This window comes from Furipterus horrens, unplaced genomic scaffold (assembly GCF_987537825.1).
Source record: "Furipterus horrens unplaced genomic scaffold, mFurHor1.1.pri manual_scaffold_11, whole genome shotgun sequence".
Taxonomy (NCBI): Eukaryota; Metazoa; Chordata; class Mammalia; order Chiroptera; family Furipteridae; genus Furipterus; species Furipterus horrens.
Window position 1 is genome coordinate 9,760,249 of NW_028327181.1, and position 25,809 is coordinate 9,786,057.

Genomic DNA, 25,809 nt, shown 5'->3' on the forward strand with positions numbered 1-25,809 from the left:
AATCAACAGGAGTAAGAAAATGTGAGAGGCTATATATACAAACCATCCCTTACTTACAAATATTCAAATGCTTGGGAAGGTTTCAAAAGAAAAACCACACAACAATCTCCAGTGGATATTATAATAAGTATTCTTATTAGAAATACATTTAAAAGCAGATATAAATAACATCATATTAGTAATAGGAACACCTTCATAATAAGAATACAGATGGAACAACAGACTGAATTTATGTATTTTAAATATTCTTGCTCTGATTTGTTCCTCTTAGGTAACCAGTATTAACGTCACATTATGAACTAAACATTCTTCCATGTGCCCATCTATCCCTCTACCTACTCAACATTTCATTCATTCATATAAGAAAAATTCACTCAGTAACTTCTATGTCAAAAGGAATATGGAGCTGAAAGGCAGCATCTGCCTTCAAGTTTAGAAGAAAAATGAAAACCAACCATTATCATATATTGTGATCAAGTGCGCAAAGGTCAAGACATGCAGGGATGTAACGGGAACACAGCAGAGGGTAGAGGAGGTAACTCTGCATCTGTGTGTTTTGGAGAATACAGGAAGCCAAACGAGCAGCTCAAAGAAGAAAGAAAATTCCAAGCAGGGAAGCAAGACATCCAAAGGCATGGAGACGAGGCACATCTACAGAGAAGCCTGCCTCAGGAACCAGGACAATGTCTATGTCAGACAACGAAAAGCAAGCAAATAAGAGATGCTCGCCGCCCTCAGAGAGCGCACCGTCCGATGGGGCCTGCCAAGAGGTACACAAAGTGATGAGCTAAACACAGAAGGCTGTGGGGACACAAAAGAGACATCAGATCCAGCTTCAGAGGCTAGGAGAAGGCTCCGCTGAAAAGTTGACATCGGAGTCTCAAAGGCCATATGGGTGAAGAGAAGAAAGACATGCAAAAGATTTAGCCTAGAGAACCAATAGAGCTTAGTGGTAAGTTCAAGGTGGGGCAGGAAACAAAAGTCAGAGGTGAGTGGAAGGTGAAATCTGTGTTTCTGAGCCGGTGAATTACAGAGTGAGACCATTGGTTAGGGCAGGGAACATGAGAGGAAGAGCCAGTCTGGAGGAGAAAGATAAGAAATTCAGTCCTGACGTGTTGAACTGGAGCACTATGGGAGACATCTCAGGGAGATGTCTAATGCTTACTGGGATAATGGGTCAGAAACTGGGGAAAGGTCTGGGTTGGTACGTCAGTGGCACCTGAAGCCAAGGCTGTCATCTCTCTCTAGTGAGGATTAATGGTGATGATGGTGGCAATGGCAATGATGTGACAGCAGCAAATGTACTCACAACAAGCCAGGCACTATTTTAACTCCTTTCCCCTTCATAACAACCCAGTGAGGGAGGTACTATCATTACCTCCTTTTACAGATTAGCAAACTGTGGCACAGACAGATCAAATAACTGAGCAAATGTCACACAGCTAAAAAAGGGCAGGGCTGGCTTCAAACCCAGGAAGTCTGACTCTACTACTTAGTACTGCCTTATCAAAAGGCCAGCAGTCAAATCAGGCTGAGACTCTACTAGCAGGCTTGGGAATTGCCTTGATGCCACTTGGCAAAACCATGAGAAGCTGGTGACAGTGAGGCAAGTGGCGTGGGTGAGCAGGAAGCTGCACACTGACAGAAGAACCCAGGAGCCCTGCATGCTCAGGACCCCATACACTTTGCTAGAGAAGAGCTAACACTGCTCACACGCAGTGTGGGTGAAGCCCAGGGCCCTTTAAGGGGAAGCACACCCATAGCTGAGGCCTCTGCCCCCTACCTCAACAGCAGCAGGCAGCAAAGAGGAGGAGGACCCGCTCCCATACCACCTTGGGGGCCCAGCTGTATTAATTCAAGGACAAAGCAACATGCTTCCCCTCGGGCATTTCGGTTGCCCAGATGAGCTGTACAGCTGCAGGGCAGGGGACGCAAGAGAGACATCTGTGGGAAAGAAAGGCAGGGCAGCCAGCCAATGTTCCCACACTCAGAGAAACCTATCTGCATTATTTACATTCATATGCTTAAGGCTGACACTGCGTGGAAATGGGAAACTTACACTGAAGAGTAAGAATACAGCCTGGATGATAAAAGTTAACCCACCTAATGCTTTTAGAGGACCTAGAACGATGGTTCTCAAACTTCACAAGAATAAGAATTCCCTGGGGCACTTGTTACAAACGCACAGCCCTGCTCTCCACCTCCTCACCCAATCCCATTAAAACCGGCTGAGGGAGGAAGGAGCCCAGGAATCTGCATTCTAATGGAGGGCCCACACCTTGACAATTCCCGTCCTTTGGAGAGCTGGCCTCATTTTAACACTCCAGCACAAAGATGTACCTAAAATCAGGATTCCCCAAGGTTTGGTCATCAGACCTCTGCCGGCTTAGTGACCAACTACTCTTAGAAGAATTCCATCACAAATATTTGAGTTCGGTGTCTCCACTCCCAGCCAGATATCCCCACTCCCAACAACCATTCTCCTGAGCTCCAGGACTGCCTCTGCCGGTGCCACATAACCCTGCCCACGAGGCTGGCAGCTCCCAAGATCAGGCGCTGGGTCTGTATATCAGACTATGAATTGGCACCCAGCAGGCATTTAATAAATACACAGTGAGTGAGTACATGAATGTAACTGCATCACTTTAATCACTCTCGACATGCTTACAACCAAATGTCTGGTATTTTCTTCCCAAAAACCTGGCTGTCCTTCCCAGCTTCCTTACACCCCTGAAGAGAATCATCTTCCATCAAACAAACCTAATATGTGGGTTTGTCTTTTAAACTTCCACTGTCGGTATAAGACCTCTGCCACTGTCATTAAGTCACACTCTGTAGCCAACACTGTGCTAACCTCTGGGCATGGACTGGGCCATGTGACCCTCGCTAAATTGAGATCAAGGAGGAATCGCTCTGCCCCCATTGACAGATGCACCAATTACATAAGCTACATGTAACTCTGTGAGGGGGCTTCATGTTCATGGCCACTGTACAGATGAGGACACTGATGCACAGAGAAGTAGCCTGCTCAAGGTTACGAAACTCATCAGAGGTGGAGACGGAGCTCCACCGCAGCCCCCCGTGCCCAGTCGGCGCTCCTCCATGCACAACGCCTCTCGGGTGAGCACTGATTCGTGCCTGACACGCGGCTGGTCTGGGCCCCCGGGCCCGCTAACACACCCGCTCGTGCAGTCACCCTCACGCTCACCTCCCTCAGCCTTGTCTCCAGCTCTAACAGACGATTCTTGTCAGTGTGGTCTTGGTGGCTGATTTTTTCCAGCTGCTCCTCCAGCTTCCGGTTCTGGGCTTCTAATTTCCCAGCCTGCGTCTCCAGGTAAAACTTCTGTTGCCTGAGTTCTGAAATCATCTCTTCCTGGGCCTTCCTGGTGGGGGTGGTAAGAGGAACCAAGCAAAATCATAGTCTCGTCAGAAGTGAGCATGTGCCCTTAGAAGGACAGACAGAATCAGTGCGAGGTGTGACTTAGGTAGTAAGTAGACAATGGTCATTCCCAGGTTAGCTCTGACCTGACCTGGCCTCATGGTCATTCCCAGGTTATCTCTGTGCTGACCTGGCCTCATGTGCATGACCCCAGCATGGGGACGCAGGGCTATTTAATCCTCACAGCTCAGAGTCCCTCGTCTATGGGATTAAGTATGGTCACGGGCAATGCAAGAGAAACTAACTTTTCACGCCTTTGGCAGAGCTTTTTTTTTAAGCATTTTTAAGGGGGCAGAAAGAGGGCCCCTTAGAATACAAGAGTACCCTAACCGAGGCAGGAGATAGCATAGGAAGAACTCTGAGACTGCGCTGCTGTTGCTGGCCAGTGGCTAGCATCCTGGTTGCCAGGCAACACCTTTTAGCACTTCAGTAGGATGGACAGTAAACGAAGGCAGGGAGGAGGAGGGAGACATGTCTCACCCACTAACTCAGCAGTCCTGACCCTGGTCCCTTAATATTGCCAGGTGTTCCAACGTTGCAGGAAACACTATGTTAGCAGGGGAGGAGGGAAGCCCTTGAAATTCTATGTATCATTTCCACTATCTGGGAAAGAAAGCCTTTGAAACAATGTATCATCCCAAGGCCCGAAGGGAGAAGAGGAGGGGTCCACAGTGCCCAAACAAGAAGCCCATGAAACAGCTTTAACTGCCTACCTCTAGTCACTATCTGTTTTCGGAGGGAATTCCTAATGCTTACAGAAAAAGCCCATAAATAACTGGGTAACTGCCCCAACTTTAATTAACTGCCTCCTATCACATATCTATTTTACAACAAGATGAACAAACAGGGTCTGGAGCAAGATAAGGATTTGGGCTAACAGATCCCTACACATACCTAAGTCTGGGTAGTCATGTACCCATGCCCACCCCACCCCCACCCCTACTGGGAGAGCTGGCACCACCTTTACCCATCAATCAATATGTAACTTCTTCGCCCCCGTCCTGCCAACTGTGTAAGTCCTCAGAACAAAGGACCTGATGCCTCTGGCCATTCTTGTCCTTGCTACCCCTGCTCTTGCCTTTCTCCCCAACTTTGGCAGGGCCCCTTCTCTTCCCTGTGAACGTATCACTAGTAAACCCTGTTTGCACTCTAACAGATTTGCTGATCTGTAATTCTTCACTGCGTCGGCCAGAAGAACCAGGTTTCTCCCGTTAGCTTAATGACTCTTCAAGGTGGACACTGGAGAAGAAAGGGCAACGAGGAGCAAGAACGCTATTCCTTCTACTTCACTGTGACTCATGCTCACCTCTCCACCAGACGGCCCAGAAGCATCAGAAACCAGAATGACTCAAAGACCAAAAAGAAGTCTACCAAGCTGGTTTAAACTAAGATGGGAATGTTTTAGAAGTTCTCTGAAAATATATCTTTAAAAAAATAAATAAATAAATAGTACTATGGAGATTGTAATTCCTTCAAGGAAAAGATTAAGATCAAAGTGCTCCTGGAACACAAGAGTTCTTGTTGAACCCCAAACTTCATTCCCCAGGGCCTAACTTAATAACAGCAAAATAGAAGGCCTCATTGGGCGCACACAGCTCACCTCTGGCTATTTACAGTAGGCAAGTCTGGAAACAAGAACTGCAGCTTTCCAAAAGCAAACTATAAATAGCCACATTACAGAGAGCAAAACACTCTATAATCTGATGGCAATGTGAAGCATTTAAGAAAACCCAGCTCAAAAGAGAGGACACAGTAGAATGAGACCACTTAAGAGAGGGCAAGATTACATAAGTATGGGGTGAGGGGCTGAGCCGAACTACAGAAGTAATTAAATCTGCTCCAGCTCCATCAGATAGAGGAACAGAGTTTATGCCCCAGGAGAGAAGACCAAAGTGTAATCATGCACACCGTTAGAATTTGAATACTTACATGTTCCTCTGGGTAAAAAGACTGCTGTTTGCTGCAAGTTTATTGGCTTCCGACAGTTCCACAATCCTCTGTTCCAGGGATCTGATCTTGGAATCCATAGCATTGATCATCTGAAACAGAGGGGCCTTTGAAACCTCATGCAGACAGCTCTCCCAGAAGGAGAGTAACGTAGGCCATGTGGGCCAGGCAGGGGTCTCATCTGAAATGCAGGCAATCTAACCAAAGGTAACAAGGCACTCAAAGAGTCTATACCCTGAGGATCACAATCTTATTGCTCAAACGAATGGCACTCAGTTGCTTTACCAAAACAGAGATTACTTGTCCCCACACTAGTTAAGTGGCTTGCATTAAAAACAGGCAGAAGGACCTATTCAGGAACCTGACATTCTACAAATAAGCAGGCCTTGTTAGCCCACGTTGTCTGCATGCGAGCTGAGCCTGCAGGAGCCTCTGATTGGAATCTGCAAGTTCATTCTCTCATCAGCCACGAAGTTGTCCTTTTCTGAATGATTCCTTATCACCCAGCCACTACTATCCTACATTTTCCACAACCCAGTTTCCCCATCTCAAGGAATCATAAAAACTGGAAGGGGGAGGATAGGACAGTTAAGAATACAATTGCCCAGGACCATCCTTTAGAGAGTATGATGTGAAAAGTCTCACTAGGGTCTGAGATAATATGGAGATTAACAAGCACTAGAGATGATCCTTATGAGCAGCAAGTTTCTGAAACATCTGCTTACACGGATTAGAAATGAGAGAAATGGACAAGTGAAAAAGAGAAGACACATGAGGGAGGCCAAGGGCTACTGGGCATTATGTCAGGGGGCATTTTAAAGAACAATGTTTTAGCTAATGGCAGATCAGCTCTTAAAGAAGAGTGTAAAAGGCAAGACCGGCCATCCTAACCTACCACCTCCACTGCTTTTAGGAATGAAAAGTTGCAGAGAGCCACCTGTTAGCAACAAACTCCACAGGATAAAACAGAAAGAATAATTCATCAGCTGAAGTAGAGTTGTCTCAGGTGTGAGGTGTGTGATTCCTGGCATGGTTCACAAACGCTTCTTTGAAAACTGGCTTTGCGATTTCTTATACCTACCGCCTTCTGTTCGCTGAGAATTTTGCCTTTCTCGTGAGCCTCCTCTTCATGTCTCTGCATCATGTTCTCCAGGGTCTCTTTATCAGCCAGGTCCTTCTTTATCTGGTTGTCCAACACCTATGAGAAACAAAAGAAGCAGTTAGTTCTCTGAGCAGTAACACTGAGCAGGGAAGGCTAACCAACGGCACTCGAGAAAAATGGGAAAAGGAAGTAGGAAGGGAGAAGCAGTGGAGAGGACAAGCCCTCCAAACTTTGGGGCAAAGAGAGGGATTGGGAGCCTGATTCTCAGCTGACATGAGGTTAAGAAGTCTTACCATGAAATGGCAAATAACCCATGGACTTGAACTAAGAACTTATTTTAAAATCAGCAACAAAAAATACCCCAAAGATATATCCAAAATAGAGGTGAACTCTAAAATGAGAGAGAAAAAATAATATCTCTCTACAGATCTCATAATTTCAAGATATTACCTGGAGACAACTTTATCATAAGCAATACACCAGTAGTTTTCAGAATATTGGTTGCCCTTAATTTTTAGGAAATTAATCTAGATATCTCTGGGCTGTGTACGGAGAAACAGAAAGCTGAAGACCGAGGAAGTCTGTGTGACCAAGGCTGATGATCAGAAACAGTCAGGGACAAGAGGATTTTGCCCACCAGTAAGGTAGGTGGAGAGTCAACATAAAAGAAAGAAAAAACAAATCCCTCTTTCCTGTTCTTTCCTCTGATCCAGCTGCAAAAAAAAAAAAGTCACTGGAAAAAGAAACCTTTCCCAGGGGAATAGAAACCATGTGTTCTCAGTTCTGAGAACGCCACTGTAAGCACCCACTGTTCCCAAGAGGAAAAAATAAAGCATTAATGGTGTCACTATCCACCAGGTTGATCTAATGTTCCACAAGGTACACATAGCCCGACTGGTTGCCAAAACAACAAGTGAAAAAGAAAGGGAAAAAGAAAGACATCATAACTTGTCCAAGCCTTTGACCACAACCCTGTGTTTCTCATCTGAGAGAACCCACTTTGCTTTTCTGAATGACACCAACTGCACCCGATACTGGAAAGAAAGCTGAAAAAATTGGGGTCACAGATGGGATTGAAATCTGCTGTCCCCACAATGTCTATTGTGAGGGGACCTTCATAGAGCATTGGGGATATCGTCCCTAAAAAGAGGCAGTCGGCAGGGAGGGGGTCCACATGATAAAGAAAGGAAAGAACAGACTTCAAAGAGGGCTTTTAACTAGAACCGACTGATGGAAAAAAATAGAATAAGAGTTGGTGGAGAAGAACAAAAGGTGGAGGATAAGGTCATGGGAAGAGGGAAGAGGCTCAATAGGATAAGTGGCCCATTCTCTTGGATGTTAGGGCATGATTCTAAAATTACAAACAAGAAAAGGAAAGAATCTAGGGTATGATCATAATTATAACTAAAATGGCCTTAGAGAGGCTGGAACAGGAAACACAAAGCAGAACAGGCTAAAAAGAAATGGTTTCATAAAGACTCCAGGAGGGAAGACAGAAGAAAACGGATCCTTCCCTAACATTCCCTAGCACCTATAAGACAAAGTTCCTTCCATCTAGAAGGAAACAGAGACCACATAATATCTAAACCAAGTATGCTCTTTCCTTACAAGGTGCTAAAGTGATGATGTACATTTTCAGGATGCCTCTGCTCAAAAAAAAGACCCCAACTTCGGCAGTAATGGACATCAGTAAGTTCGGCAGTAATGGACACCAGTAAGTGGTAATTGTGGACCAGAAGGAACAAGCCACAGCTAAGACAGAACATGGCTCTTTGTCAGGAAAGTCAATACAATCATGCCAATCTCAATGAATTTTGCAAAGGGTTATTTTCATAACACAAAGGGGGCAATGGACTGCGGTATACACTCCCCTAATTTTATGAAAGTCAGTCTATGCCAAAGACAAAAGTCTGAATGACAGTAATAATTTAAACTGAAATAACTGGAATATAAAGTTTAAAATGCACTGAAGTAGGCAGTCATGCTAAAACACTTTGAGGGTTATTTACCTATATTCCTTTTAATAAAAAATAACCAGAAGTAACACCAAGGGTAAAAGAAAGAAGGTACCAAGGCAGGGATGGTGATGATGTTGTGTGAGCACATGTATGTTTAGTTCTTCAGAAAAAGGACCAGTCAAGTCTTTGAGAATACCAACTAAATCAATAAGAGCATCATCACAAAAATTAAAAGCCTTCTTCACCATCTGATTTGGAAAGAGAAGAGACAATATTTGAGATATAATGACCAATGTCTGATTCTCTAGAACATAAGAATTAAAAGCTAGGTCCAGAATCATAATTTAAAAAACTGTGATGCAATTTTAAAAGGAAATAGATAGGCTGGCATCCATTTATGGTCACTGAATTTATTAATAATAATTGAATTGAAATAATAATTTTAATAATTAAAATAAATATTATTTTATATGGTATGTTAGATTATTTAGGCCACCTCTTCTACAAAGAATAACTTAAAATGTTAGATAAAATATGTAAAACATTTTTCCAAAAGCCTGTAAAAGTGAAAGCAGAAGCCAAGAAAGCTAAAATCAGCACAAACCAGTTTTTAACTTGAGGCATTTGCCAAACCAAATAAACTGAACTTTCAGTTTTAATAGCCTCAAAGGGTAAGACAGACAAGTCAAAACCCAAGGCCAACCCCCAAAATGGGCACACATTTTCATTGAATGTCTCAAAGAATTCCCATTAATAATTTCTCAAGGAAAATTAGCAGCTCTGTGAAAAAGAAGCAAGAGAAACAACAGAGCAGAAACAGACCTTCAGATACCTCAGATATTGGGATTGTCAGACACAGATCATAACATATCTATGCTTAATGCACTTAAATAAAAGACAAGCTTAGAGATGAATGCATGAAATAGAAAAATTATTCTCTTAACCAATATAGGAAACTTGGAAAAGAACCAAATCGAATATCTAGAAGCAAAAAAATACAGTAACTGAAATTTTTAATTCAGTAGGTAGATTTAACAGATTATACAGGTAAGAATTAGTAAACTGGAAAATCCGTCAGAATTTACCCAGAATGTAGCTCTGACAGATAAAGAAATGGAAACTATAAATAAAGGATAGATTGGAGTTGATCTAACACAAGCCTAATCAAATTCAAAAGGAAAAAGGTAAAAAAGAGGAAGAGCCAATATTAGAGATATAATAATCAATAATTTTCTGGAATTGATAAAAAATACCAATATATTCAAAGCTCAGTATATCTTAAGCAGGATAAATAAAGATAAATTTACATATAGACACATACAGTAGAACTTCAAAAAACCGAAGACAAAGCAAATTTTGAAGAGTCAAAGGGGGTAAAATCAATTACTTTCAAACACAGCAACAGTTAAGACTGACAGCTGACTTCTCAATAGCAGTAATAAAAACCAAAAGTCAATGGAATGATAAATGCTAACCTAGAATTCTATACCCAGCCAAAATATCTTTCAAGGATGAAAATGAAAGACATTTTCAGACAAATAGATCAGACAGCTTGTCATCAGCAGGACTTCACCAAAGAATGTCCTAAAGAATACACCTTAGACTTACTGGAGGGATCACTTCATAAATTGTATAAATGTCTAATCACTATGCTATATACCTAAAACTAATATAATATTGAATGTCAAATATAATTGAAATTTTTTTTTTTAATTTAAGGGTATGCTTTAAACAAACCAACCAAAAAAATGATCATAGTTCTGAGATGCAGGAAGGAAAATAAAAGCAAAGAATGTGGTGAATCTGTCTACATCTAAATCATTATGGATTGAATGACAGTGAGTCAAAAAACATTTTAAAGATAAAATTGAGACACATAATGACCAAGTTTTTAAAATAAACAAAATTTTAACCTGTTATCCATGTCCCCACATAGATAACACCACAAAACCTTCCACTATGGCCTGAGGATGGCATTTACCCCAGACATTGCTTTGGTCTAGCAGGAAGTGGTCCGAAGTGCCAAGGAAGAGAAAGAAGCTACATGGTGCTATAGGAGGAATGCCAGGGAAGATCAGAAAATGTCTTTACTTTAATTTTTTCCTCATAGTGCTGCTCTTTCTGTTTCAGGTGGGCCTCTAGGTGCTGGGCTGAGATCTGGGCCTCCCGGTGCTTTTCCTCCAGCTCCTGGACACAAAAGAACAGATGGTCAGGTATCAAAGGGCAGGACATAGCTAGTGTATGTTAAGACATTCACAGGAAACATGACTTTGGCACAGGCACCACAGGTAACAGACATCTGTTCCTCCATCACTAGCCCTAAGGCTCTTGGAAAGGAAACCACCAAGGAGCCTTGGCCCTGGGCTTCCGAAGTCCAAGTATACACACATATACACACACAGCTGGTGGGCAGAAATCAGAAATGTGTCAGTATGACAAGTCAAACAAAGGCAGCTCTTCACCTCTGAATGGAGAAATAGGAGTAACAAGGCAACATTTCAAAGTTTAGTTCACTGCAAAGCCCCTGACCTCTATTCTGAGCCTCAGGTCATTTTCACTGCTATGACAGCCTTAAATGAGACAAACAATTTTAATTTATTTTAAATTTAAAGTTAATTTATTAAGATAACAAAAATATAGTTTGTGTTTTCTTTATTAACAAAATGATTGCTCAAGAAACCTGAGAAAAAAATACTGATATTAGAATTCAAACACTTTGAGTTCTTAATGATTATTTTGACTGACATGCAGAATACGTGAATGGAGACATTCATATACTCTAATGTTTATACCAGTGATTTTCAACCTTTTTCATCCCAAGGCACATATGAACTACTAAAATTCTGTGGCACACCCCAAAATACTATTTTTTGCCAGTCTGACCCAAAAAAAGGTATAATTATGATTCATTCACACCAGATGTCTATTGTTGAGTTAGCTGTTGTCATTTTTTTATTAGACAATAATGGGAAAGCGGCAGTGCCTCTTACTAAATTGTCAGGTATTGCATGTTTTAGAAATTCTTTTTTTTTTTACTGTCCTAAATTGCTTATTAGGTAAGAATTTTACAAACATTACTTATATTAGTGGTAGTAACAAAATTCTTGTGGCCCATGGTTGAAAATCATTGGTTTATATGATATGATGCTAATGGTAACAAAGGAGAACATAAAATACACTGATAATAATGGCATAAATATATATGCATATAAAAGATTGGAAGAGAATTTAGAGTAATTTAAAAAGCTCAAATGTAATGTTCCCTGCATTGTTTTATTAAGTATTCTGCTTTTAAATAAAATTGTAATTCATTTGAAAATTATACCAATTTGCCAACGTATTATAAAATGATTTATAAAAGGCAGCATTCAATTCACTGAAACACTCTCTAATTGCAAATATATATTTGCATTTATGTTGTCTTATGAATTTAACCCATTAATTATTAATATAAGAATATATAAAATTTTATAACTCCAAAAATAAGATAAAAAACTACAAAAAAAAAGTTAGCACTACAAGTTTTCATCTCTTCACACTATTATGAAATTTTTCTTTGAAGTAGAAGTAATTATGAGAATTCTGAAGAGTGAAGAAATGGGAAGAAAATACTTTCAAATTCGCATGCATATAAAAATGTTATTGATTAAGCTTTTGACCTTCTAAAGTCTACAAGTGTTGGCTTTGCTTTAGGGGCCAGTGAAGTGTTCAATTTTAAGACCAAGTGCACAAGATCTGTTGCAATCTAATAAATGTGACCTTGAAAAGTTGAATGTAAACAGGATTTTAATTAATAAAAACATAATTTAAGGGCTTGATGTGTACTAAAGGATCCTCTGCAATGATTTATTTTATTAAAGCAAAACACTTTGCTATAACGAGAATGCCAATTATCTGTGTTGAGAATTCTTACCAGAATAGCAAATATTTTAAAGCAAATGACCTTTTGGGATCTGTTTCCAAGCATCATCCTTATATAACAGTATAAAAGACCACCCTCCACCCATGTCCTAGATACTTTGCACCCTAAGCACAGGGTTCTTGAGCAAAAGGCACCTTCCAATAAATGAAGTCACAACCACAAAGGTACTCAGGCAGATGGCATATACATTCAAACAAAGAAATACGATTACTTTTTCTTTATGTTATAAAGAACTTGATAATCATCTTTTCTTAGTTTCAATCCTAAAATAGCACAGGAATGGACATCAGAATGTAAAACAGGTCGAAAACTCAGATATCTGAGATGACAACTTTAAGACCAAATTTCTGGTCTATATAGAATGGGAGTTTACAACATACAATCAAAGAATGCAGAGCTCTGTACGCCTCCAAATTAATTGCAAGTGAACCTTTGGAAAAGCAGATATTCTAAAATCTGACTTCTTGGCGGTTTGGCATTTTTTGTTGTTGTTGTCATTTTTTTAAATGTTATCTTTTCTATATGTATCGGATCCAACTCTTCAGTCCTGTTTTGCAAACACTGTTGTTGGCTGCTATATTTCCAGCTCCTAGAACAGTGCCTGGCACATAGTAGAAGCTCATTAAATATTTATTGAATGAATGAATGAACACATCACCGGTAAACAGAGAAACACCTTGCAATCACAGGAGACTTAACCACTTCATTTGCACCAAGCAAGGGATAGTGGCAGCAGGATCTCTGTGGGATCTAATTTTACTCACAATAAAATTCACACACTTGACAATTGCCAAGAGAAACTCTGATGTGATGACGGAACAAGAGAACGGAAAGGGCAGACCAACAGTCACATTTGCCTTCGCGTACAGACGTATATGTGAAGACTGTGTCCAAGCAAAACAATATAACCAATTTCTCTTTCACCAGTTTGCTCAAGAGCATCCATATGCATGTGGATATATACAAACATATAAATGTAAAGTTTAAAGAGTTTTTATTTTTTTGGTAATTAAGTACAGGCCTAAAAGTTGGCTATTTTTGAGTTCATATGGTTGCTGGTGAGTCATTTCCCAGAACTGATGCAGAGAGAGAGAGAGAGAGAGAGAGAGAGAGAGAGAGAGAGAGAGAGAGAGAGAGAGAGAGAGAGGAGTGACCTGCTCACCACCTCGCCTCCTTATGGTAGAGAGAAACAGCCGACCAACTACTTCAGAGTCTCTTCCAAGGCGGGGGAGAAGGGAGCTATGAACAGACTCCAAGTCATCACTAAGTGGCATTAAATTCCTGGCTTTGGGACTGAGATCCAAGGAGGGCTCTTCAAAGGTTCGCCTGCCTTCCACTCCGGCAGGGGCAAAACTTTAAACCCATCTGCAAGTACCACCCAAGCCGCCCTTGATAAAGTTAAATTGGTCACCAGAACCAAAAATATAATCATAATAATGACAAAGCTTAAAAAAAGTCCTGCTACATCTAAGGAAATCAAAAAAATAATAACAACCACCAACTGTAGCAGAGAGTGTGAGTGGGTGAACATTGGTCTATGATAAACACTACTCTGAGAAAAACAATTCTGCATGACTAACTTTTTTCTTCTCCATGAGCAAGACTCTGGGTTTTGGTGTTAAAGGTCTAAAGCCCTACAGTTTTTTTAATTTGCATTGCAAAATTAATGGCCATACAAAACTCTGTTCATAGAAGGACATAAATGTTCCTGGAAAAATCTATGGGAAATGACAGAGTATGCATGTTCATATTTTAAAATGTAAAGCAGTAACAAACAGAGCAAAATATATATATATATATATGTAGTAATAATATTTAAGGATCTGTTACCAAATTTTGCTTATTCCTACTGTTCGCTGATGTGGCATACACTGAAATCACTTCTCTTAGTTCTCCTACTGAGTAATACCTCCCCTCTGACGGTGTTTAATGCTTCTTTTACCCCCTTCCCTCTGCAACCTCTAACCTGTTATCTTTTAACTTTTCAACTTTCGTTCCTGCTCACCAGAATTTTATCAGCCATCTGCTGGATCTGTTGGGATTTTGTCTGGATGTCATCCTTCAGTCTGTTTTCTCTACGCTCCATGGTCTCTAGCCTCTTTACCTTGTTCTCCAGAGAATGGCGGCGTTCCTGTAGATCATGAATCAATCAGAGAGTTTTAATGGGGTAACCGCTATGGGCGTAATGCCTGCACTCCAGGAAGGAAGCGTAGTATCAGGCACCCACAGCAACAGCGAAGAAAATAAGACTCTAGAATTCAAGTACTCAGTTGCGTAGATTACAAGAGTGCATTCATTCATTCAAATATTTACCAAGCACCTACTATCTGCAAAATTACCATACCAGGCATTACGGAAAATAGAGAAGAAGCCGACATAATTCTGCCCTTGCTAAAGATAAGGCAAACACAGATAAACATAACATAGGTTAAGAGAGGGAAGAGCCATAAAGCAAACAGGTAGAGAGTGCTGTGGAAGGTCAGAGACAGGAAAGAGGACTTTTTACCCAACAGGTGAGGGGGAATCACAGACACGTGAGCTCTGGAGAGGCCAGGATATGGGGAGGGCAGAAGAGGAGGGTGGAAGGCCTCTCAGACAAAGGTAGGCATATTAACAGAAACACAGAGGTGGTCCCAGTTTAGGCCCCTGCTAAAGCCTAGAGCAGCTACAGCTTAAGATGCATGATGAGGAGAAGCAAGAGTAAAGGTGAAGTTTGTGGGTCAAATAGTGAGAGTTTCATGTACCAGGCTCAGGGGTGCATCTAAGATAAATATATGGAAGTCCTGAAAAGTTTGGGATGGGGTAGGGGGTACTGATGAGCCTTCTGCCTGAGGTCCACAAGTCATACACTGCGTAAGCTAGCTTGGAGAAAGGAGAGACTGGAAGCAGAAGGCAAAAAAATTACTACATCTACTCAGCTAAGAGGGAGAGGGCCTGGTCTGTGAGGCCGCCCACAGAAAAGGCGAGCAGGGGATGAACAGGGGAGACAGTGTGGCTGTATTTATAGGACAGTGTGACTCACTCAATAGCAGGGTCCACGGAGAAGCAAATGACGTCAAGGTTTCAAACCTGGGTGAGACTAGATGAATGACGGTGGCCCTGACCACCGTGAGGAAACTGAGCAGGGAACTCAGTTCACAGGGGAAGAGCCTGAGTTCATTCTGGATTTGCTTCACTGTCCAGATACCCAATCCAGATGTCAGGGGAGCAGTGGGAAATACTGCCAGGAACATGAGTGAGGATGGCCCCGAAGAGACATGAGCAAACAGGTTCATGCCAGCACTGAGAGGGGAAGCATAAGGCCCAGCACCAGGGGCTGATTAAATGCACTATGGCACATCCGTACTGCAGACCAGGCACCAAGGGGCTCGGGGAGACAGACAGGAGAAAAGGGGAAGTGTCACTTTTTATTCTACATTCTTCAGTACTTAAACTTGTTTAACTTTTTGACAATGAGAAGACACTTGTGTATTTCCTGTATAATTATATAAACGATTTCAACAACAACAACAACAAAGAATTTGAAGGAGAGAAGTTGCCCAAAAATATACATCTGGGAAGTAAGTCATCAACACACGGGTAGTAGCTGAAGCCTTGAAAATTAATACGTTACGAACACTGTGAGGAAAAGGCAAAGAATAACGAGGGTATGGAGGGAAGAAAAAGAAAAACCCAGGGGCGGCATTACATTCTGTCGTAAACAAACCCTCCCAGATGAGTGAGCAGGTCAGAGGAAAACAGAAAGGAAAAGCTTTCATCAAAACATCTTTCTACTGGAAACTGCCGTGACAAATCTTTCTTCCCCTTTGGGGAAAACGTTTCCAAGCCACTCAAGTTTCAAAGTATTTGCAGAAGGGAAAACAGTTTGATCAGACATAAGCAAGAGGTGGCTTTGCAGGTCCTCTCCCATGGCACAGCCAAAGGCTGGTCGCTCTCACTCCCACGTGGCCATGCTGGGACCGGGGTCAGTCCACCATGGGCTGGCGGTCCCCTGCTCACCTCAGCTTCAATCAGTTTCTTTTTTATGCCTTCAGAAGAATCCTCGCGGTTCTGCAGCTTCTCCAGCTCACGCTCAGCTCGCTCCTTTGCCTGGCGGATATTCTGCAGCAGCTCGGTGGCCTCTGTGCTGGCTTTTACAGCCTACCAGGAAAGAAGGGACAGGAGATGGATGGCCAAATTTATTCAATATTCTAAATGGAAAAAATCAGGGAACACAGCATTTAAAGTATATCCATTTCTCAAAACATAAAAACACTTATTTTATTCTGTATTCTGTCTATTCTAAGGTGCACATACTTTTTTTTTTAACATCACTGAATTTGGAATGCATCCTACAATAAAAATTGACAGCATTTTTTCTTTTTTGGGCTACATAAGATAATGGTATATCTCATAATTATCAGCATCTTAGAGTCAATGCAACACGGATTTGATGCAAACACAAAAGTTTAGAAGGATTTATCTATCCAGGTAATAATTATTTACCTCGAAGCACTAATTATCTCCTTATTTAATTATCCTATGGATAATCTGTACTACGTTTATAAGAAAACAAAGTAACAACTGTAATTTAAACTATTTTTCAAATAAGTATCTTTCAAAGGACACAACAATCACAGAATACATGGTAATTTGCAAATCTGAATTTTTTTTTTAATGACACATTTTGCAGTTAATTTTTGTTTGGGTCTTCACTATATTGTTGCCCTTATAGCATCATAGTAAAGATCTGAGTTTAAGAGACTAACAACCTCACACTTACTTGCTTTAAAATTTAAAAAACTAGAAGCTTAAAAATTTAAAGTATAGACTGCAAGAAAAGTCCAATTTCTAGACCAGTACCGTCCACACAAGAGCCAGTAACCACATGTGGCCCTTAAGCAGTTGAATATGGCTGGTGTGACTGGGAATTAAATTTTTATTTCATTTAGGTTTAATTCATTTAAAAATCAATATAGTGGAAATGTTTTAATATTGATATATGGTACCATGATATATTGGATACACTGGGTTAAATAAACTATATGATTCAAATAACTCCATTCATTCCTTTTTGCTTTTTCTAATGTGCATACTAGAAATTTTTAAATTACATCTGTGGCTGACATTTGTGGCTTACATCACACTTCTACTGGACAGCGCAGTTCTAGATGAATCCTTACACAAGTGCCTAGCTGAATAAGCTGGCAGGAAAGACTTTCATTAGTGAACTCAAGAATAGGTAAGAAGAGAGATGAATTGATAAAGAAAATGTGAATATAGACAATGGAATATTATGCAGCCTTGAAGAAGGAAATCCTATCACATGCCATAAAATAGATGAAACTCCAGGACATTATGATTATGCTAAGTGAAATAAGCCAGTCACAAAAGGACAAATACTGTATGGTTATACTCACATGAAGTACCTAAAGCAGTCAAAACCATAGAAACAGAAAATTAAAAAACGTGGTAGCCAAGGGCTGGGGGAATGGAATGGGAGGATTAGCGTTTAGCAGGTACAGAGTTTCAGTTTTGCAAGATGGAAAGTTCTAGAGATCCGTTGCATAACAATGTGAATTAACAGTACGGAACTGTACACTTTAAAGTGGTTACAATGATCAACTTAATGTTATATGTTTTTTACTACACTTTTTTTTAAAAGCATAAGAAGAGGCTTTATTAAACGAAGCCAATAAACACGCTCACAAACAGCCACAGGGCATGTCTCAGAACCACATTCATTCTGGTCCTTTCATTGGCGTTTCCAGGGTGCGACTGGCACGAACTTTGCAGGATGCTGTACACCAAACCACCCGCTCCTCCCACCACGAGATGACTCCGCGGCTCCTCCCATCTTCCAGCGCACAGCAGTGCTGCCCACAGACTTTCTAATTGCTTCTCTTACAAATGTGCAAAATGGGGAGCCTGGCCCCACGAAGGGGGAGAAGCACTTCTTGGGTTCTGTCATAATATAATTAGAACTTTTACTTGAGAGTCTCACACAGCTTGGCTTTTAAAAATAAACATTGCAGACACATTTCAAAAGGAAAAGCATATTCAGAACTCTCATATTTTCAGGTAATAGCTCCCTCCCCCTTCGTTTTCCTCGGCGCTGGGTGACTAAGTCTGTTTGTTTCATCTTCCGCGCTCCAGGATGAGGCAAGGTAAAGTATTTGGAAGTGAGGGCTAAGTTCCCGAAAAATCCACCTCAGGCTTACCTTTTCCAGCTTCTCTTGGAGCTCCTGAATTTTGAGCTGCTGCTCAGCATTGACCTACAATTAAAACCCCAGAAAATAAAGAGAAAAGCAAATCGGTATTAAGATCTTGCTATGTTTATTGTAGTCTTATTTTCTTGAGGTTTCTGTGGGGTCTTTTTGTTTTATTTTCCAGTACCTACTAATGGAGAGGGGAACAAAGTGGCCTGTCAGAAAAGACTTTGAACGTCCCAGGGCAAACCTCCATGTTGACTATTCCTCTAGAACCAGCAGCATACAAATGGCAAAAAGAGAATCAAAGTTGCCCAGTGCCTTCAGACAAAGAGAATTTTCACATGTATTTGACTAAGAGTCTGGGTTTACTTGTTTCTGTGAGCAGGTATGACAAAAAAAAAAAAAAAAAAAAAAAAGAGGTGTCTTTTATCCCTTTTAGAATCATAGCTGAAGCTAAAAGTGGTCACCCAGAGGTTGACCATCAAAATAAACCTGAAAGAAAGGTCTCTATTAAGTGCAGGAGTATTCTTACCAATGACTGGCCATTGATAGCAACCTTTAAAAGATTATCTACCAAAAATAACAATATCGATAATGAAAAATACCTTCTCCAGCTTGGAATATTCTCCCACTTCAGGCTTCCCTTGATCCTTAGCCTGTAATTTAAAAGATACGACATAATGGGAAGTTTCAAGAATATAAAAGTCTTATAGACAATATTATCTCCTGTACTTTCTTAGTCTCTGTAACCAAAACGATGATGATGATGATGATGACAACGACAAATAGGTTTTCTTCTATAAAAAAGACCAGGAACTTCCCAGGGTATCCCATTATTTCCCAAACATATACTCATTAGCTAGCATTCCCTTTATTCTTGCTAAGATCATCCATGATTCTACCCACAAAACACCATCCCGGCGGGAGGCGGGCTACCTTCAGCAGTTTATGCTGACATTCTGTTGCTTTCCGCTTGAACTCTTCGGCAGCGAGCCGGGACTCTCTCAGCTCTGATTCATAGAGATCACTCCGTCTTCTTGCCGAAACCAGGTCCTCTTCCAACTGATTCATCATTAACCTCATTTCTTCCACCTGAGCCTGGTACTCCTAAAGGGCAGACAATGGAAGACAGGTGAACTTCAGAACTCCGAAAAGACAAGCAGTGAAGATGGACAAACATCGGCCACAGAGGGAAGACAAAAACTGAAGGGAGATTGGCAGAGAACAGACCTAGAGAGAAGGTGAGAGGACAGATGGGCAGAAGGGAGAGACATGGGAGGACGAGGAGGGAGAAAAGAGTATTAAACCTTTAAACTGTTTTAATGTGGAACAGGTATCACTACTAAGACCTTTGGGAACACGTGTGCCTATAATAAGATCCTTTAAGCAAATAATACCACAAATAAGCAAAGAACCTTAAGGCATTTGCAACACAAGAGAGCTGTAAGGGATGTTCTTTAAACAACCAGGATAAGCTGCTTATGTGTAGCTTTCTTTCAAGGGTAATCGTTTATATAGATTTGTCCTTTAGAAGTCACGTGTTCCTAACATAATTAGATATGGTACTAGTTTTAAAATTAACCTTTCAGACAACAGAAGAGGGTAATTGGAAATCTCAGTGGAAAGAATCTTGGAAGGTGAAACTCATCATGTCAGTTTCTCACCATTAATTTTTCTGGGCTCCAAACTGAATGATGATGAACTTAACATTGCTCTTGAAACATAAGTCACCCTGAAATTTGGAAGAGTCAGAAAACACTGGCTCTGGTCAACATAACTTGTGAGAAAAATTCCAAAGAAAGAATTATCTTGTTCCCTTTAACAAACCCTTTAAAGTGATCCAAACAGCCTGACCTTTTCCAAAATGCATTTCTACTATCAAAACAGAACATTTGAATCAAGGTTTTTCAAAATTGGATTTACCAGAAGAAATAGGCAATGGTTCTGAAAACTTTTGGCCAAAGTATGAAAATATTTTTTGTTAGCAAAATCAAAACTTACACATATAAGAATTATGAATGACCGTTAAAAAAATTTCTTTAATCCTCACCCAAGCACATATTTTTTTCATTGCTTTCAGAGAGAAGAAAGCAGACAGAGAAACATTGACATGAAAGAAGCACCGACTGGTTGCCTCCTGTACACATCCAGACCAGAGGTAACATATATCCACACCTGGAGCAGAGATCGAACCAACCACCTAGGTATGAGCCCTGACCAAAAAACAAACCGGCAACCTTTCGGCTATGAGATGATGCGCCAACCGAGCCACACCAGCCAGGGCATATGAATGACCATTTATGCAATCAATACTAGATGCCTTGGGGTGGTAGAGGGTGGGGGTGGGATAATAAAATGAAAAGAACAAGGAATTGAATCAAGACTGTCTTTGACATTCACAATATACAGTGAACATCTCTAAGATCCATTCTCCCAAGAAATAATTGAAGAGGTATCAATTGAGCAAGGATATGTTTTTTTCTTTTTAAGTAACAGGGTATAATAATAGGCAATTCCCCAGTGCACACTAAAGGGGAGGTGATGTCCTCATGAAAACGGGGTAGTTTTCATGCAAACACACCTCTCTCTATATCACTGATAGAGGAGAAATGGGAAAAAAAAAAAAATGAGCCCAGAGCGAAGCGTGGTCTTATTTCACTGTACCCAAAAATATATTATCATTCAAGTTCAAGCCTAGAAGTCATGGTCACCAGGTTTCTGTGTAATGCATGGTTATATAACCAAAGGTCTTTCTAACCTGCTCACAATTATCTGAACTTACAGAGTGGAACATGAGCTGATTACATAAAATGATAAATCCTTTCCTTGGGGTTTTTCTAGACCCCTTGGCCAGGGACGCATTATGACTGTCATGGCTCTGAGTATTGTGCCTTCCTGGACCCCCCCCCCACATTAAAAAAAATTAATTATATGTTATAACTGTTCATATAAAGGCAAAAACATTAATATTATCTATGAAAAGTTTCTTTGACCTAAAAGTTCAATTTTTTTCTTCTAAATGAAAAAACAAAAAAAAAACTCCAAACATTTTATGGGCACCTAAAATAAAAGTGCCATCAGCCCCACCCATAGCCACAAACACCAAACTGTGGAGGAAGCAGAGCTGGGAGAAAATCTTGGGCATCTTAGCCTCTAGCTCCCTTTTCTAGAATTTGTTAGCGAGAAGGGAATGTAATTTTCGTATTTTGTCAAGAGCAAGGACAGCGCTGTTTATGCCCCAACATCTCTCTTTCCTGAGCTGTCAGCACCCGGGGGAGGAAAGCACGAATCAGGCGACACCCCCGCCAGCTCTGAGCTCTGGGGGCCTTGAGCCTGCCACAAGCATCAACAGGCACTCTGCCTCGTTGGCTGAGCCACTGTTAAGACGCTGCGGACTTCAAGGCAAACTCACGAAGCTAACCGCACCCCTGCAGCAGGGGAATCTGAGAGAAGGTCATCGGGTCTGTTTCCTGCGACAGCTGAGAGCACGGCCTGGACTGCCAGTCAGAGCTGAGCGGGACCAGAATGCGGAGCCACGGCCAGTTTCTGAGGCCTAGGGTAAGCTTCAGAATTTTGTGGGCAGAATCAGACAGCAATTACTACTAAAGGTGCATAAACCAAGTCCAAATACTCTATAGGAGGTAGCTAAGTAGAAGCAAAATATTTTTTTTAAAAAGGCTATACAGAAATTAGCTTTTAAAATAAAGAGTAGGGGAAGACGCCAAATCTGAGAGGAACTAACATGCGGCAAACCAATTATCCGGAGTTTGTTAAAAAGCATGAGATGCTTTTTCCTGGACCACAAACATCCTGCTCTTACAAAACTTACCAAAAGTCATTTTAATAATCCCTCTTCTTCTTCTGGTAAAAAAAAAAAAAAATCTGAAACCAAGAAGTTTTCTTCCCCCAGTGGAACTTGTACCAATCATTAAATCTAAAACTCCACATGCATGCCACCTGTGATATGAATCACAAAAGACATTTCTTTGAACTCAACCACCTTTCAAAATGTCCTGATAATTCTATTTCTGTGGAATTCATGGACACCAGCTGCTCCCTCTGGTGGCCAAATACAGCTTTCATTTCCCCAGCATGTCACCAAAATCGAATTTCCAAACACATTGAACTAACGGGAGAAAAAGAATCCCACCTCTTCAAACTCTTAGAATGGAAAACTATGTTGATAAAAGGGGCAATGAGTCAGCTGTCAGAGCAGATTTTTCAAACTGCATGTGTAGCCTGTAAAATCTCTAAGATTAGTATTATTCAGAAACCTACTAACCAGATTGCTACGTTTCCTATGCATATTTACTTAAAACATTTTTATCAAGCAAGAGGATATTAACCAATCATCTTTAAACTTTAAGGTGATAGATTATGCCAACAACCCCCCCCCCAAAACAATAGTTATTTCTTTAAAGAATAGTGAATGGATCAAATTATTTGCAGGAGTTCCTTACATTTAGCACCACCCAGATGGCTAAGCTTGTACTACCCAGAGACAAAAATGTTCATTTCCCTGAGTGTTTACATGAGATTTTCTGAAGTGAAGGAGAGTTGTCTGGCAGCTGATAATTCAGTTCTCCAATTGCTCATTGCCGTCTCTTCATTAAAGTTTCTATTTACAGTTTTTTCAAAGGACAGAAAAACCCATGCTAAAAAGGAAAGAATGAAGCAAAATAAAAAAATGAACCTTCTTGAAAGAAAACCCTTTTTGAAAAGGAAAAAGAAAAAGAGTGGACTTTATTTCACGGTCTCGATGCTCTTTTCTTAACACACAAAGGATGGCTTTCTGCACCCAGATTTGCTGTGTTAAACATTACTCGGCCTCAACTGCTCACACTCTTCTTCTAGACTATTTCTGTACATTTTACTAATAGTAAGTTTTACTTACTATGAGTTATCCTGACTTCTCTCAAAAACTTAAAGTGCAAATGAAAAACTATAAAAAAAATCTTTATTATTTTTCTTCATGATCTAAAGCAGAAGTTAGCAAACTCTTCCTGTAAAAGACTACATAGTAAGCCATTCCAGCTTGCGGGCCATATAATCTTTGTCACAACGACTCACGTCTACAGGTGTAGCATGATTAACAGCTACGGGCAATACGTAAATGAAGGTACGTGGCTGTGTTCCAATAAAAGCTTTATTTATGGACACCGAAATTTGACTTCCACATACTTTTCACATGCCATGAAATATTATTCTTCTTTTGATCTTCCCCCCCAACCATTTACAAATGCCAAAACCATTCTTAGCTTGTGGTCATGAAAAGCAGGTGAGGAGCCAGATTCGCCCATAAGCCACAGTTTGCCCACCCATGCTCCAAACCTACTTCTTTAATTGAAAAGAGTAGCCATTGTGGGGTTTCAAAGCAGCTAGAGCCAAGTACTCTAAAGTTTATATAAGTGAGGAATCCGAAGTTTCCAAATGACCTACATCTCTCTCTCTCCCCCCACCCTCCTCACTCCCTCCCTCTCGCTGCCTCTCAAACATGCCTTTCCTGAAATGAGAGGTCCGAGTCACTGCCCCACTCCCAGGCGAGCAGTCATACCTGCTCTTTGATCTCCTGGAGCTTCCGGCTCTGCTCTCTGATGTCGTGGAGAAGCTGAAGCGCCTTGTCATCCTCCTGGGACACCTCCATCCGTGCTTGCTCCAAACTTCGCTTTAAGCTCTGCAGAAAGCAAAAATTTTAATAGGGATGCCCTGTGGAGCCTGCTCTGCTCGAAAAGATTCATTATGGGAGCAGCAAGCTGCTTCGCAGACACCAAGACGGTCTCAGGTGACGGACCAAAGCTGACAGCTTCCAGCTGATTGCTGATTCCAGTTTTCAACCTGTAAAAACCTCTGGGTTCAAGAAAACATCATCTCAGCTCTGTGACCTTAAGGATCCAGCCTGAAACTACATCAACCTGTCTCCTACCATCATCTACCTGTCCTAGCAGATACTTACTTGTATGTTTAGGACTAAAAACTAATAAGATCCCTTAGCCATTATGACACCAACGGGATGGCAATAGAATCTTTTCTGTAATATCAGTTATTCAAGACTCACGAGTATATAACTCTCTTTCAAAGTAGCAATGACTTCATTCTCTGCCCTGTTGTCATTTAAGGCTCCAAGAAATCTATTTCCATCTCCTGGCTTACGTCTCCTGGACACCTTTCATCCATAAGGTTCCCTCCATGCTTCAGTGGCACTTAAACATAATCTGAAATACATAGTTGAGTAACTTCACCCACCACTGAAAGGCAGCCAAATCTGGAATGGAAACATAGCAGTTACTCTTAATTAGCCACGTCTGATAGATTTCCTCTCCGTCCTGGGGGGAAAAAAAACTTGAAAAATGTGTGATTCAACTTCTTAAAAGGACTGTTTAATTGGGCACAATAAAAAAAAGCCTGGATGAAAATTTAACAAGACAATGGAGAAGACAGTCTACTCTTGTGAAGGAAAGAAAAAAAAGCCACATGGTAAATAATGACAGAGGGTCTGGGTTCTGAAGGCTGTTTTCTAGTTGCTACGCCAGGTGTACACAATGGAAAATTGATTTCAGGCAGCTTCCAAATGCATTTTCCTGTGCTTATTTGCTAGTTTGGTTCCCGAGGCCGACCGTGTCAGACATGGTGTCGGAATAGACCGGGGAGGCTGGAATGGGAGACGTTAGGACTCTGAGCTGCTGCAGTGATGACTACACCCATGTCCAAGCTCCGCGGCCTACCTGGACTTTCTGGAGTCCAGTCTTATCTCTCTCTGGGGCCTCTCGCCAGGCTCACACTACTCTGCAAATCCCAGTTCTCGCCTTTGTAGTCTCCCTTTCTCTACTCTCTGCCACTGGCTGTGATGTGCCTCATGGAGCTGTCATGAAACAGGATGAGACACACACAACAGGAAGTGCCGCCTCCAAGGGAAGGGGGCTTCGGGGAAGGCTCACACTGCATTCTGTGATGTAGGTGGCAAGGTCCTGCTCCAGGAGGGATCTCTGAGTCTCAGAGGCCTTCAGCTCCACCTCCTTCTGACTAAGCACAGCCTCCACCTCTGACACTCTCCGATGTAACCGGGTCATTTCCTGCTCCATCTGAAATAAACACATCGACAGGTTAAAAAGGCCCGCAGAAGCTCATTGGGGAGCTAGCAAATCTCAAGTAGCCTCCAAAACCACCTGGTGGTCTGGGCAGGCACTATGTTGCCAAAGGTGGGGATGGAAGTACCATTGTTTCTTCGCCCGGGGGCACACGTTCTTCGTAAG

At 41.3% G+C, this 25,809-nt stretch overlaps 1 protein-coding gene across 8 annotated transcripts in view; it reads right to left on the bottom strand.

The window, feature by feature from the left end:
- The window catches only part of CIT (citron rho-interacting serine/threonine kinase), a 151,440-nt gene that overhangs the window by 56,341 nt on the left and 69,290 nt on the right, over positions 1-25,809 (bottom strand). For all 8 annotated transcript variants that reach the window (XM_090292492.1, XM_090292491.1, XM_090292496.1 and 5 more), the window contains exons 11-21: positions 25,495-25,638; positions 24,114-24,233; positions 19,496-19,666; positions 19,165-19,215; positions 18,569-18,622; positions 16,368-16,508; positions 14,374-14,499; positions 10,538-10,633; positions 6,468-6,584; positions 5,369-5,478; positions 3,209-3,383 (exon numbers count right to left, since the gene is read on the bottom strand). In XM_090292492.1, the coding sequence (XP_090148618.1) occupies positions 3,209-3,383; positions 5,369-5,478; positions 6,468-6,584; positions 10,538-10,633; positions 14,374-14,499; positions 16,368-16,508; positions 18,569-18,622; positions 19,165-19,215; positions 19,496-19,666; positions 24,114-24,233; positions 25,495-25,638 (1,305 nt within the window). The remainder of the gene's footprint in view (positions 1-3,208; positions 3,384-5,368; positions 5,479-6,467; positions 6,585-10,537; positions 10,634-14,373; positions 14,500-16,367; positions 16,509-18,568; positions 18,623-19,164; positions 19,216-19,495; positions 19,667-24,113; positions 24,234-25,494; positions 25,639-25,809) is intronic.